The sequence below is a fragment of the Notothenia coriiceps genome, unplaced genomic scaffold, assembly GCF_000735185.1.
Source record: "Notothenia coriiceps isolate Sejong01 unplaced genomic scaffold, NC01 NC01_scaffold00011599, whole genome shotgun sequence".
In the NCBI taxonomy this organism is placed as follows: domain Eukaryota; kingdom Metazoa; phylum Chordata; class Actinopteri; order Perciformes; family Nototheniidae; genus Notothenia; species Notothenia coriiceps.
This window is the reverse complement of record NW_011344300.1, coordinates 106925-120885: the sequence shown is the minus strand read 5'-3', so window position 1 is coordinate 120885 and position 13961 is coordinate 106925. Positions and strand designations below refer to the sequence as shown.

At 42.3% G+C, this 13961-nt stretch overlaps 1 protein-coding gene across 1 annotated transcript in view; it reads right to left on the bottom strand.

Moving 5' to 3' along the window:
* coro1ca (coronin, actin binding protein, 1Ca) overlaps positions 1-13961 on the bottom strand; it is a 38135-nt gene that overhangs the window by 13360 nt on the left and 10814 nt on the right. The window contains exons 2-6 of the mRNA XM_010772702.1: positions 12358-12557; positions 2812-2934; positions 1159-1288; positions 668-849; positions 174-293 (exon numbers count right to left, since the gene is read on the bottom strand). Of these exons, the coding sequence (XP_010771004.1) occupies positions 174-293; positions 668-849; positions 1159-1288; positions 2812-2934; positions 12358-12555 (753 nt within the window). The 5' untranslated portion in view covers positions 12556-12557. The remainder of the gene's footprint in view (positions 1-173; positions 294-667; positions 850-1158; positions 1289-2811; positions 2935-12357; positions 12558-13961) is intronic.

The window sequence follows — 13961 nt, the reverse complement described above, 5'->3', positions numbered from 1 at the left end:
AAACATTAAAACACCTGCGGCTTATAGTCCAGTGCGGCTTATATATGTACACATCATTCAATTTAGCTGCTGCGGCTTATATTCAGATGCGCCTTATAGTCCGAAAATTACGGTATATTGGTTATATAATATAATTATACAACCTTAACAGTAGTAGCAGAATAGCAGCTTACCGCGTTCCAGAGGGAGAGCTGCCTCTCACTCATTCGGCTGAAACCTGTGGTGAGGATGTTGCCATCAGCCAGGAAGATGGCCCTCATGGGTCGAGCCCCATCATGGGCCTTCTCCTTCTCCTGTGAAGACAAGTTCACAGGTCAACACTTGCTCTGTGCTCAAGTCACTATTTCCTGAGCAGTTTGTTCTTACGTCCACTAGAACTTGAGTTTCTTTTGTTGAACACAACACTACACAAAGCACAGCGCATTTTGTTCGGCTCGATCTACAGAGGTTTCTCCTAAAGGTCACACTCAATAAGCAGTAATCCAGTGTCAGTGTCATACTTAAGAACAAGTTTAAGTAAATAAGTTAGCTGAAGGCAGCCCATCTAGCTTAATAATTGTCGCTATGTTTAACCCTCTCACTGAAAGTGTTAATATTTAACTATCATATACAATGATATAAAAGAAGATGTGTCACAGCAACAAAGAAATGTCTGAAAGGTTCTTACGGCGATAACCGTCTCCTTGCGGGGGTCGATGACACGGATGGCCTTGTCCTTGCAGGAGGTGCAGATCAGGCTCCCGTTGCGGTTCCATGTCGCGCTGTAGATGACATCCGGGTGCATGTCTTCCAGGTTGATCATCGCCTCTCCTGTGCCCACGTTCCAGATGATGATCTGGTTGTCGCAGCCTAAAGAGTGAAGTAAAGGAGAACAGGATAGCAGCGCATTTAGTAATAATAATATATTACTTTTGGTATTTAAGTAAATGTTGATGCTATTAGTTTTGCACTTTTAGTTAAGTAAGATTTTGTGTGCAGGAATTCAAGATTCAAGGCTTTTATTGTCATTCGTACATACTAGCTACAGTGTAGTTGAGTTGATGAAACTCTTAGGTCACAGCCTCCTCCAACTATAGTACTTCTACTTACATCAAATATCAGAGTACTTCTTACACCTCTGGTTTAAATGCATTTCATACATTTAAGAGAGAACTTTACCGGCACTAAGAAGGACATTGCGCGCTGTCGGGTGCCATGTGATGATACCGACACGCTTGGAGTGGCCCTCCAGCACCACCACTGGTTCAGCCATGGAAGTGACGAGGCCATTCTCAGGAATCTGCCACACCTGTGGGGGACATGAAGAGGAACCAATCAGAATCCCTTTATTCGTACCACAGGGGGGGAAATAAACATTCAAATTATGTTTTATTTATGAAGCACATTTAAAAACGATTTTTGGTTACAGCTAAAGTAAAGCATGTAGAATGCAGAGTGGGAGACATAGAAGTGAAATTATATATTTCACAGATTTACCTACAGATTCTTGTTACCAGCCAGTAATAATAATTTCAACTAGGTAAATATTGCACACAAGTGTTAATGCTCAGGAGTGGTGTCGCAATCTTTTTTTTTTACATTATGTTTTATATTATTTTACATAAGAGCTCAGCCACAACAAATACATGTAAGCCTGCTGGAGAGACACTCATTGTTAGCCCGTAAATCTGACAACAGTATACATTCTAAAATATTTCATTATGAACCCATCAACCCCACCCTACCCAATGTTACTGCGGAACACATCAGTGAATGGTAGTTATCAAAAGGAACAGAAGGGGGCAGCAGCGGCTAAGAGTTTAGTCTGAGTTAGTGACAGATGGGATACAGAGTTAAGGTTTAATATTATCACTAAAAATAGTACAATGTTAGTCCTGAAAAACAAGATAAACGAAGATGGAGATATCGTGTAGTTAACGTAATCTCAGTTGTTATCTGCATTATGTGTGTTTCTGTTCAACACGGACACTGATGTTGATTGTGTCGACTGGCCTTCAAAGAAAAACCTTTTTATTTTGTTTTCCGAGGTGTTTAAAAGGATGCCTGCATTACCGTCTCTGGCAACACTTTAGTTTCCAACCAAACCATGTCCAAAATTGGACTAATTGATATGCTCATATTTTAAACAACAGCACTGTTTTAAATGCAGTGAGTTGTGCTGATCTCCATTTTGATTTACATTCAACTTTATTTGAACTTCTGACAATTTAAGCCCATTCCAAATAAAAAAAATAAAAAGAGTGAAGCCACGTCTAAATCTGATTCATATCTCTACCCGTCGACAAATATAGTGCCCACTGGCACTGATCTAAACATCACCAAGAGCCTTTTTAGGCTGTGGAAGTTCCCTTTAAATATCAAATACTATGAAGAGAGGAACCATTGATGGTCCATTAGTTCTGCACACGTGAACTAAATATGGCATTGATTCAGAGTGGGTTTAACAGGAAGTCAGGACTTTCAGGTGAGGAAGTGGTAGCAGCAAACACAAACAGGCAGCACACTTATCTCAGCCCCTTCAAGGTCCAAATAAGGACATATGGAGGAACGTACAACTACAGTCTCAAAAAAGTCGGTGACCTCAGCTCAATAAACAGCTAAATCATTCCCCAGCTCTGATTCCTACAACACATATTTGAGTCTAATCTAATCCAGAGGGTGAGGTCTGAACCCATCTCGTAGTTACAACAGCCGGGCCTTTTGCAATAAAAGCGTGTAGTCTCTTGTCACTTATCACCTCAAGAATGTGCGTTGCATTTTTTCACAATTAAGAGGTCTGAGTTCAGGTGCAAAGGGTGCGGCAAACCTCACCATCACTGTGCAGTCCTCCGAGCCGCTGGCGATGACCTGATCATTGTGGGGGCACCAGTCGATGTCTAACACCGGGCCTGTGTGTCCACACACTGTGGGGTAGGATTTGTCAATGCGTCCCGTCTGCAGAGACAAAGATAAACAACAGAGGTTAATGAGATTAGTCTTAGTGTGCTGTTGCACAAAGAACATGGTCTATGTTGAAGGAGTGAGCATGTTTTGAAACGGGTCAATAACAGTATTGCTAATCTTAGCAACATAAGTAAGCTCAAACAGGCTATAGCAAAAAAAAAAAGGTTGAATGAAACTGATCCAATCGTCATGAGCAGCCTTCACAAAGAATAAGAATTTACAAAATGGCAGACTTCACAGCATTTACATTAAAATACGCCAAGCCATTTCATTCGTTTGTAGTCACTTGGATAGAATGATGAGTATATTCAAAGAAAGCATAACCAATCATGTAACAACACTGTTTAAAATATTTGAAGGCAGAACAAAAGTATATTGGAAACGAGTTTTGGATTACACAACAACATGACATCACACATTTGCTCCAACATTTCCCCCCAGTCGGGTGGAAGCACTTTGAGAAGTGGCTTCAGAAAGATAATCAGATGTGAGGGGAAACCCCAGTCCCACAAAAACTACGTCCAAGATTTCAGATTTACAGTTTTAGTCTTCCAACACGGCAAAACAAACTGCCTGAAACCAGCAATTCATCGCTCAGCAAAAGAGAAGCTAGGGTTTTATCAGTGGTAGAAGCAAACCGAGATTAGATTTAGCCCACGCATAGTAATTAAGAAAAGGTATTACTGGTGACGTCATTATACAGTAGACACATGCCAACAGATGCTTAGTTTTTCACAGCATGGCTTTACTTTCAAATGGTAACGCTGTATCTAACTCTAAACTGTTCCCTTTACATAACCTGCTTATATAACTAATGGACTGGACAGGCTACGAATGCATTTCTGATGCACACAAACAGAATCAGAATACCTTTACGGAGGGGAAACTTGCGTAGTTACAGCAGGAAAAAGAGCCACAGACAGCTTAATGTTATATATGTTAAATATGTGACAACCCTCAGTTATACTGCACATCTTCCTCTATCCTCCTATAGGCAGCACGGCGCTGGATGTAAACTCTGGATCCTGTGAGCCAGGAAACCAGGTGCTCTGTTCAGGCTGAGGTGACCCAACAAACCCAGGCTGTGGTGGACGGTGTCTGGGACACACCCTGCTCTGTGTTGACTTCAACTTCCACCGCAGGGCCGGAGGGATGAGGTCACTTAATGTGGAAAGAGTCCTGCTGCTGGAGCCCTATTTAAAGCACGATGGCTTCCTTAATACAAAAAACAAACCACCACTCACTGCCCACAGCTATTCTGCCATTATACGGGGGATTGCAAACATAATGGCTTGAGAGGAGCAACAGAAATCCCAAATTTGTAAACACAGAAATGAGCAAGAGCTTCAACTAAAAGTGACTTTAACCTCAAGAACACATAACTCAAAGTAATTACTAATGTTTATCCAAACAACAGATGCAAGCATGATTTACGATGACGGTAAAATACACATTTTCAGTTGACGCAAGCAAAATGCATTAGACTTCACCAAACTCCAATCCAAATAAAAAAAAGTTATGTAATTGTTTGCGTTTCTTTTGGACACTTTTTTTTTTAGTCCATTTCCTGTTTTAAAAAAGAAAGCTTTTTCATAGCCTTGTCTTCTCCCTTTGCAATTTATATCTTCTCCACCTGTTGTTGACATAAAACAAACCAGTGAGCTTAACAATATGGTGCAGCACTTTATTCAACAGAAGCTTAAAAACAAGCAACATTTATATCATTTTGTCAAACAGCTATGGGGTGAACTAGCAACAACTGCTCATCTCTATAGTCGGGGAGATCTGCCACAAGAGGCAGAGCTACTGGTGTGAGTAAGTGACAGTCTCCCCCACTCAGAGACCACGCTCACCCCAAATTGTACATTTCACTTTAGCAGCCAAGTGATTACATGCATCTTTAAGCTTTAAGAGTGTGAGATAAATACAGAAAGGAAGTGCAATTCACCGTCGGCAGCACATTGTGACAATGTTTAGCATTTCAAAAGAGCAAGAAATAAAGAGAGAGATTTCTGAAGCAAATAAAACCATCAACTGTTCACTTGGATAACGGAGAGATAATGGAGAATCCAAGAGAATGGAGCTTTTATATCCAGAGGTTATTGTTAACGACAATACTTTAAACTCAGAGGCCGATAAAGGTTACATTCATTCATGCTAAACTTATGGCCATGTATACAAAACACAGTAAACTAGGTATTTGTGACAAGGCTTGACAACACTTTGACTGGATAGGTGTATAATACAGTCCATCAGTAGTGATGTATTTAAGTCCTTCCGTGTAAAAATTGACTTTTGTTAGTTTCTAAGAGGAAACACATCTTGAATCTCACTTGAATCAATATCCCCCTGCCCTAGAACAAAACAGAGTAAGAAACAAAAGCCAGAGGCGAGCAGAGGATGGTGATCTGGGCTCAGAGGGACAGTCGGGTCCCGGATACGAGTGTCATGTTGCTCAGGCGTTCCTGCTCTTAGACAGTTTCTGTCTCTGCTACAGCAGATAAAGAGCACTTCAAGTCTGCTGCTGTCAGAGTGCACATCCACAGTGGTGTGACTGTAACACCAGTAACATGAGTCATCGCTCAGTTCATATTCGTTGAGAACACATGCGTAAGTTAACAGAGCAGCCCGACAATGGCTGGACATCAGTACAAATGACAGGAAGCAACTCTGCGCTGTATGAAAATATTAGGCCCGTAACCATGCAGTCACCTGACTGACAGAGTTGGGCTGTGACACATTCTGCAAGTTTAGTGATCAAAGTCCAGCGTATGTGAGAATGAACTCTGCGTGCGTGTACGTGTAGTATGTGAACATCACAAGATCTTGTCTAAACCTCACCTTCACCGCTGAACACACCCTGAAATATACCCCGTGTAAAAACCGTAGACTTTGACACTGCTGTCAATAGGGATTTATGAGCCACCGTCCAGTATCAGATAACATTCCCATTAAATATGAGACTGGTGACCTCGCCTCTGCAGATGAATCAGTTTTTTAAATGTTCATTTGAGTTGATCACAAATCATGATATATTTGCATTACGAGGCAGACATGATATTGTCTGCCTCATAATGCAAATATAGTAAGCAGAGAGACGTGTATTACTTCAGAGTTCAGCAGACTTTTTTTCTGGATGTGATTTCCTGAAGACAGTATAGGAACAGGATGTCATTAAAGCAGGAAGGACCCACACTGATGACCAGGTGTAGCAACAGGGACAGCATTAGCAAGTACGACAAAGAGCAAACTGATCGCTAAGATAACACTAGCCAACTATTCAAAGTAAAACGCTTTAGTTTCTTCATTAACAGTGCATTTATTACTTCCCATTTGAAAGATCCAAAGTGAAACAGGTCATGCTCAGTCTAGTTAAAACATGTGCACACCCACAAAAATGCATGACACCCAGAGTGTTTTCAAACCAGTTCTGTCATGTCTATACCATTTCAACATCAATTGGTGCCGTCTACTATGATACATTACCAACGGATGGGTGTTACACTATGCAGATTCAATGAAACACTGTGCTTCCAGATGTTTACTTGACTGCTATAATGCTTTAAAATGACATGCAAACATAGCTTCTGGCTTATGTGTAAGAGAAGGAGGGAGTAGACTGCGACCAGGCATTTTCACAGTTAACTACCAACGTACCGTAAAACGTATTTATCTGAATCTCAGAAGTGACCTGGTGTGAGAAGGCGTTTACAGACGAAGACTTCACTATTCTTGCCTATACAAGCAATTAGAAATATGTGAATAGAACATTTATGATAAGCATATATTCATGTTTTGTTAGCGTCCATGCAGAGACTTGTATGAGAGAGCTCGCAAAGATTAAGATCAGCTACGAGAGCCAAGCAATCAGCCTTTAAAGCCCAACACTTCAGAGATTTCACAGCACATCCCGCATGTTACCTCTGGTTCAGGCATGCTGCAAATATTCCAACACCACCTCTTGCATTACTCTCAGTTTTCCATCAACACTATTTGATCACCTGCACAAACGAAAAAATTTATCTTATGCTTAAAATCTAATTGGTAGCTTCTACGGTTGAATTGCAGCAACACACCATGAAGCCCCAGTACCTCTTTAGCTAAGCTCCTTGAGGTCGAGCTCCTGATCAACCCGGGCTCGGCAGAGGAGACGACAGTTTGACCAGAGAGCAAGAGGCGTTCTTCACATTCCTCACCTCGGCCCCAGGCAGCTCTGTTGTGGTATGACCAATGTGAGCGAGAGGGGCGCGAGGGTGTCAAATGTAGCACCCTTTGAGGTGTTAATGGCGCCCATGTCTGATATACACAATTAGGAATTCAGAGTGTGTAAATTGCCTCGAGCCAGCATAAACATCTGATAACACAAGACTGGAATGGAGTTTGCATAGAGTTAGATCTTTGTAACTGTTAACACTGACAATAAACAGGTTAACTGAAAACAACAACCATGAGGTGGAGCCGTGCAGGACAGTTCACCTGTGGCAACTTGTTACATTCTCCCTTCTGTCCCTCTCAAAAGAAGAGCTTGAGGCTCGTTCGCAAGTCTGTATATGTCTAAAAATGAGGCAAAATGTCTACCAGAATGTGGTGCACATACCACAAACACAAAGAGATCAGGAGGGCCAGAGACACGGTGATAAATGACGTGAATTAATCCCAACTTCATGAGGTCTCTAATTGTACTATAGACTTAAGACATGCAGGCAGGTGAACAGCTATGTCTGTCAGTAACGTTACACTTTCTCAACACAAACAAAGGGGCCGAAACAGACTAAACCAGCTAAGCAAGAAAATCATCTCCAAGGCAACAAGCCTAAAGGTATAGAAAGTGTGCTTAGCAAGACTGACAACGTGAAAATGATTTTGTCAAGAACAAAAAAAATGAATTCCGCTGAACTAATGCAAGAAAAAAAAGAAACCACCCACAGCAACAGCAAGGGGCTAAACTCAGCCGTTGAATACCTAACGTGTCCATAACTACACACTACAGACATTTGTATCCTTCGAGAGGAATGTCTGACGCCTAGAAAAACAACCAGTTGCATAGCAACAAGCAAGACTGCACAAAATAAGTGAATCACACAGCAATAGATACAAAGCCAAAGACTGGAACAGAACAGAAATGGATGAGCGACATCCCTCAAGGCAGTAGAGGACATTCTTTTCATTCACACAAGAGGCCTGCACACTTCCTTTCCTTGCAGCTCAACATGTGATTCACACATGCACACCACTAAAAGGGTCTGTATGCTGTCCACTGCTGCTCAGAGCTCCATGGAATTGTCCATCTTTATACGTCTCTGTCTGTATGATAGGGCAGGAACAATACAGCAAAACCTCAGCTATATATAGATGGAGCAGAGAAAACTATATGGACATGTACTACAGAAGCACTGTATATTGCTGGTGGCTGGTATTGATGGCTAGTGAAACTATATGATAAGATGAATCCCAGATAGCATCTAAAACAAGTCTGCTATTTACCACTACTTAACTGGTAGCTCTGCTGCCAGTTTGGAACTATTTGGAGCAGCTGAGATTTTAAAATCACATCTGTTTTAAGTATCTAATCTAAAGGCTCTGACAGCACGAGCTATCTGCTCACAGGAGACTGAACAGTCCTGGCTGGTGGTTGCTGATGACACAGGATCAGTAGTGATTAGGTCCATGCAACATCGAAGACAAGAAATCCTATGAATGTCGGCAGGGCCTTTAACTTCCGCCATCTCTTTGTTAACACTGCACTGAGGAGATTTTGATATTCACAAACATTTATTTCCAGAGAGTACTTGGAACATATGAAAGGCAGCCTACTGAAAATGATTGTTTGTGGAATGTGTGTAACGGTGGTTAGTTTGTGATTGAATTGCTCTTATCAAGCAGACTCTAAATGCATCAAATGATTGAAAAGGCATTGCAGACACCATCTGCTGTGTTTGAGCAAAAAGAAAGTCGGATTTATTTTAAAAGGAGCCATCAGTGCTCTAAGCTCTGTATTCATAGATTATAAATAGTATTCAGTTTACCAGCAGTCATACAGGCTAGCACATTAAAGTAAGTATTCTAATATGGCACCTCATGCAGTGAGTGATTCTGTGACACAGACAACATCTGACTTCAACCCAGTTTTCTCATCCTGGCCGCTCTTCATATTTCAGCCTATCCCAGAATTCACATGTGTGCCGACACTGCTCGAAGCAGCCAATAGCAAGGCAGGGAGGAAATGGTCTTGGAAGCCTGTCAGGCAGGGAGCAGTGAATGACCATATATGGTAAAATCTGCAGTCAGCAGGACTGAGCGGCAGAGGCGGCAAAGGCAGAGGCAACCGAGCAGTATAGAGGTCTTGGAACACAAGCTGACCAAAGTATGGGGAAAGACCCTGGATACCAAGCACAACCAGGGTCTTTTTGTGATTATAGACAGTTAGCAGCGTAACTGGGAGACAGAACAGAATGATTGTGTCGATGTGCACACCCAGGGATTACTTACAGCAAAGGTTGAGCACTGGATGAATGGTGCTTTGAAGGATTGAATCCAAATCAAATACACACTCCACATCTGATCAACCTTTCAGTACAGAGGCAGCTTTTGAAAGTGGAACATGCCATCTACATGAAGTAACACGCTATGCACTGTGCTATGCTGTAGTCAAGGTCAATCTTAAAAAAGAAAAGAGACTAAGAGGAAATGAAAGATGCTTACAATTGACAAAGTGAACCGTCTGCATGGAAAATAAAATGCTGATGGTTAAAAAACAACTGCATGCTTAGATACGTTCTAGTTAAGGGATTAAAAATCACAGTAATGATTTACCGAGACTTCCATTCTCATGTGCCGAGCAGACGGAGAGGAATTATCAGGAATGTTTCACTGAACACTTGCTAGCCGCATTCACTCCCACCGCTTCCTTCATATGGAAATCAGGGAATAAATTAGCAGGCATCCTGCTAAGAAAGAGAAAGGAGGAGATTGAAAGCATGAGGCAAGGGGATGACATGTGTTGAGCTGGACATCTGATGCCCTCTCTATAAATGCCTGTGTTCTGACAGGAGGAAGCAACAATAGCCATGGCTGTGCTGAGTCACAGCGGCCTGCCGCACTAACCTCACCCTCCTGAGTCACACAAAGCATCGGCTCTATTGCTTGACAACCTAAAATGAGGCTCAGACCTCAAGTCAAGTAACAGACCCATGACATCAACCTGCGAACTCCAAGAGAGGCTTTTCCAACCATTTACCATTTTTTGAAGTGTAATCATTTCAGCAATTCTTCCTCCTCCTGTCATTGCATCACTTCAACAAAGCGATGCCCAGTTGCATATGGGTTGATTGTAAAAGGGGGAAGGAGCATCATCACACTTCTGCCTCCCCCCAGCTGAAGTGTGGTTATGACAAAGGGCTGCGCTGGGAGTAAGCACGGGACAAAGGGCCTGAGCAGCTGGCTGCCCACAGAGACTGGGAGCAGCACAGCCCGGGCAGATGGGTGAGCCGGACAGATGCACCCTCACATTAGGGATGGGAGGGTGGGGGGTTTAGGGGATGTGTGCCCTTGAAACAAAAATGAAATGAGGACCAGGTGATTTTAACAAAGTGTTCTTCGATAAGGTTTAGAGCAGTATCTACAAAGCAAAGCTACTGTATGTCAGACAAAAGATAATAAAGTACAACACACAGTCAGCCCAATAACAAAAGCATTATGATGCATATACAAATAATTGTGTTATTTTTCATTTAAGAGGATACAATCCTTGTTCATTCAGTGTATTAAAAATGATCTTGTGCCCTTAAAGCATTTGGGCGTTGCTGATCCACTGCAGTGTGCTCTCTAGTCAGACCGGCTGCATGGGACAGGATCATCCCACTTTTAAGACTTGCATTGCAAGCTGAGGCTACACTGAGATTTCCAGATGGACCAACGGAATTCATTTGAGAAAAAGTGATTTGTTTTTTTAATTCCCATTGATTTAAGATCCAAAATGAATGTTGTTCCAATGTCCCAACAGCTAAACTTTTCTTTGTATGCTAGGCTGCTGAACTGGTTTGTTGGGAGCACACACTGCCCAAAGCATTGCATACATACACAATTAACATACTATTGGTCTTAAACAACATGGCATTCCCCTTTCAGCTCCAGTGTCTGACTGCATGGCCTGTTGAAATGAGGAAAACACTCAATCTGAAGGATTGTTCTGTCACGCCTGCAGTCTGGATATGATGGAAGATCTAAAAAAGCTTTTTCAATCTCTCACTTGAGGAAGTTGCCTGAGGTTTGCTCTGCACAGAAAGACCTCAGCCTCTTACTACTTTATATTTCAGTGGTGAAAAATAGACGTTGTTCGGTAGACACACCAATGCTCTCCTGGGATAGGACGGGCATGCAGAGCTCATCGAACAAACAGAGACAGGGGCAGCAGGGATGTGAAACTGGTGGAGCATGCAGCCCACCACCACAAGCTCTGTGTGGAATGAGGTGCTGAGAGGTGTAAGCTGTGCGATGACAGGCCCAAGGATCCGGTCCCCTATGCCAGAGCCTTCTCAGATGACACGGGACCGACTGCTGTGCACTAATTACAGGCCCAGGTTACAACTGTCAACAGTATTGCAGTACTTATGTCACTCAGTGTCAGGACCTGCCACTTGGCTATTGCTAAGAGCTGCCAAAAAGAAACAACAACAGCTAGCAATTCACCACCATCAAGCATAATGGCACCCAAGGGCTCTCTTGGGGACAGGCCATAGCCCCCTGTGGGATACAGGGAGCTCTTTAGTGCACCTTAATTAGCCCAATTATGACAGCAGGGGTAAAACAAAAGTGAGGAGCTAACTTGTTTACAGTTGGAACAGTTTTTAAATGCTGTCTTGCCAAACCAAAAGTCTTTCTAGAGTGGAGTGATTCCTTATATGGAGGCAGGGATCAGGTTCGCTCCAGGGCTTTGGAGTAGTTTCTGTTGTACACATGAGGGTGTATAAAACAACTTAGGCAAACATTAAGCCTGAGGGACACCGGCACCAAGCCAGCAGTTCGAGAGGCTAAGTTTTCAATGCAAATGATTATTTAACGTGAACAAAACATGGAAAAAGGAAACCCTTGATTGTTCACGTGTTTGTTGTGCTTCAAAACATAGATGTTCATTTCACCCCACACACACACACACATCACAGTTTTGGATGAACAGACACTAAACTGACAATGTTGTCCTTCTTATAAACATCTCATTCATGTACAAAATAAACAAATCAAGACATAGTAGTGTAAACAGTAAGAATAATTAATAAACTATAGGGATTCATCAAAGCATTGTTAGGCAGCATGTGCTACTGAAAAAACAAATGCAAACAAGCCTACACATTTTGTTTATCTCACTAGTTGTCTTAATGGCATTAACTACTAGGACATGATGCACTTTACACTTACCTTGTGAAGAGGGAGGACGAGGAAAGCTCCTCCACCGCTGGCTTCAATAATTAAGGCAACAAACTTGGGGTTGACTGCACAGAAGGAGCTGTCCCATGTGACCCTTGACACCCGGATATCATCGTAGCATTGGTCATTTTTCGCCGCCTGGCCAAACACATGACGGAATTTGCTCGTACGTACAACTTGTCGACTCATATCTGTGCAAAGAGCAGAGGGGAAGATTTTGTGTTAGCAGTTTAAGAGCCGTACAATGAACCAACATATGGACAACTAGAGCTACTTGAAAGATCTGAGAACACAATACGGCAGCAAAGCTTTTAGAACACACGTAAGCTTTCTTTCCCACAACATATAATCCATTTCTTCACCCTCAGTGTGGCCATTACTGCTCCAGCCTCACTAAGGGTGTCCCTGGAATTTCTGGGCAACGTGGTGCCAACAATTTCAGCGTCACTTTTGCCACACTGCCCTTCATTACTCCGAGTGTAAGAATATAAAGCCATGTGGGGTTTTCCTCACCCCTGTGATCGCATGTAGAGTTCAAAACTGATCCCATAGAAAAAGTGGGTATATGGGGCACCTGTTACTAAACCAAATATCTATGGGGTTTAAAATGTTCCTAATTCACAAAGATGCAGCATAACAATAATAAACAACAAAACAAAAAGGGTGGATAATCTTCTCCTCTGCACTGTGCCGAATTATCAAACATCTGAAACACGCTTCTCATGGGTCACAGGGGGAAGGGGCCAGTTGCAAAGAAAATAGGATATACCCAATACAAACAGACTTTGTAGCTGGTTCAGCTAACACTTTCAACAGGACAGGAATATGCGGAAAACAAGCCCATTCAAAAGCTACAAGTCCAAATGCTTCGCCTAAAATAACAGACCACTTTCAAAGTTGACCGAGGTCCAATCTGACCTGCAACCCTCTCAAGGAGTCTTGGTTTTGTGAAACTCTTAGTTTTCGACGCAGCACATGGTAACAGTTTCCTAGCCTGAATCACCAACATGATAAAGGAGCAGCGCAGGATGTGGGATATGTTTTGGAGGTGGTTTCCATTGTGAATGTGTGTGTGTGTGTATGCATGTCCGTTTGTGTGTAAAGAGAGAGAGTGTGATACGGAGCAAGAGAGAACGGATTAGTGTAAGAGAGAAACTCTTGTATGGCATGTTTCCGACAGAACAAGGATCACAACACAAGCAGGAAGTTCTTCCTGCAGGGATATGGGCGTGTCCTAACAGCTCAAAGCTTTTGATAAAAACGTCGGTCATACCAACTGTTTATTTGTGATGTGTCCAATAGCAGGAAGTGTGCTAAAGGATACATTTGTTCACATTAGGAGTAAACAGTTAATGACACTTGAGTTTTAATCTTCCCTAAATTGAGGATTTGGTTTTTACTGAGTTACATAGGATTTATTTAATCCTACTCTGAATTGTCCTGGATCAGAAGTGCATTTCATCTATGAAACTGACTTTCATTTATTTCGGAAAGGCTGACGCACACTAAGTGCAATGAACTGAAATCCAAGGCAGAACTCCTCTTAGATGAATGATTGTTAAAAAGCTCAGTAAAGACATTTTGAAGGCAACAAA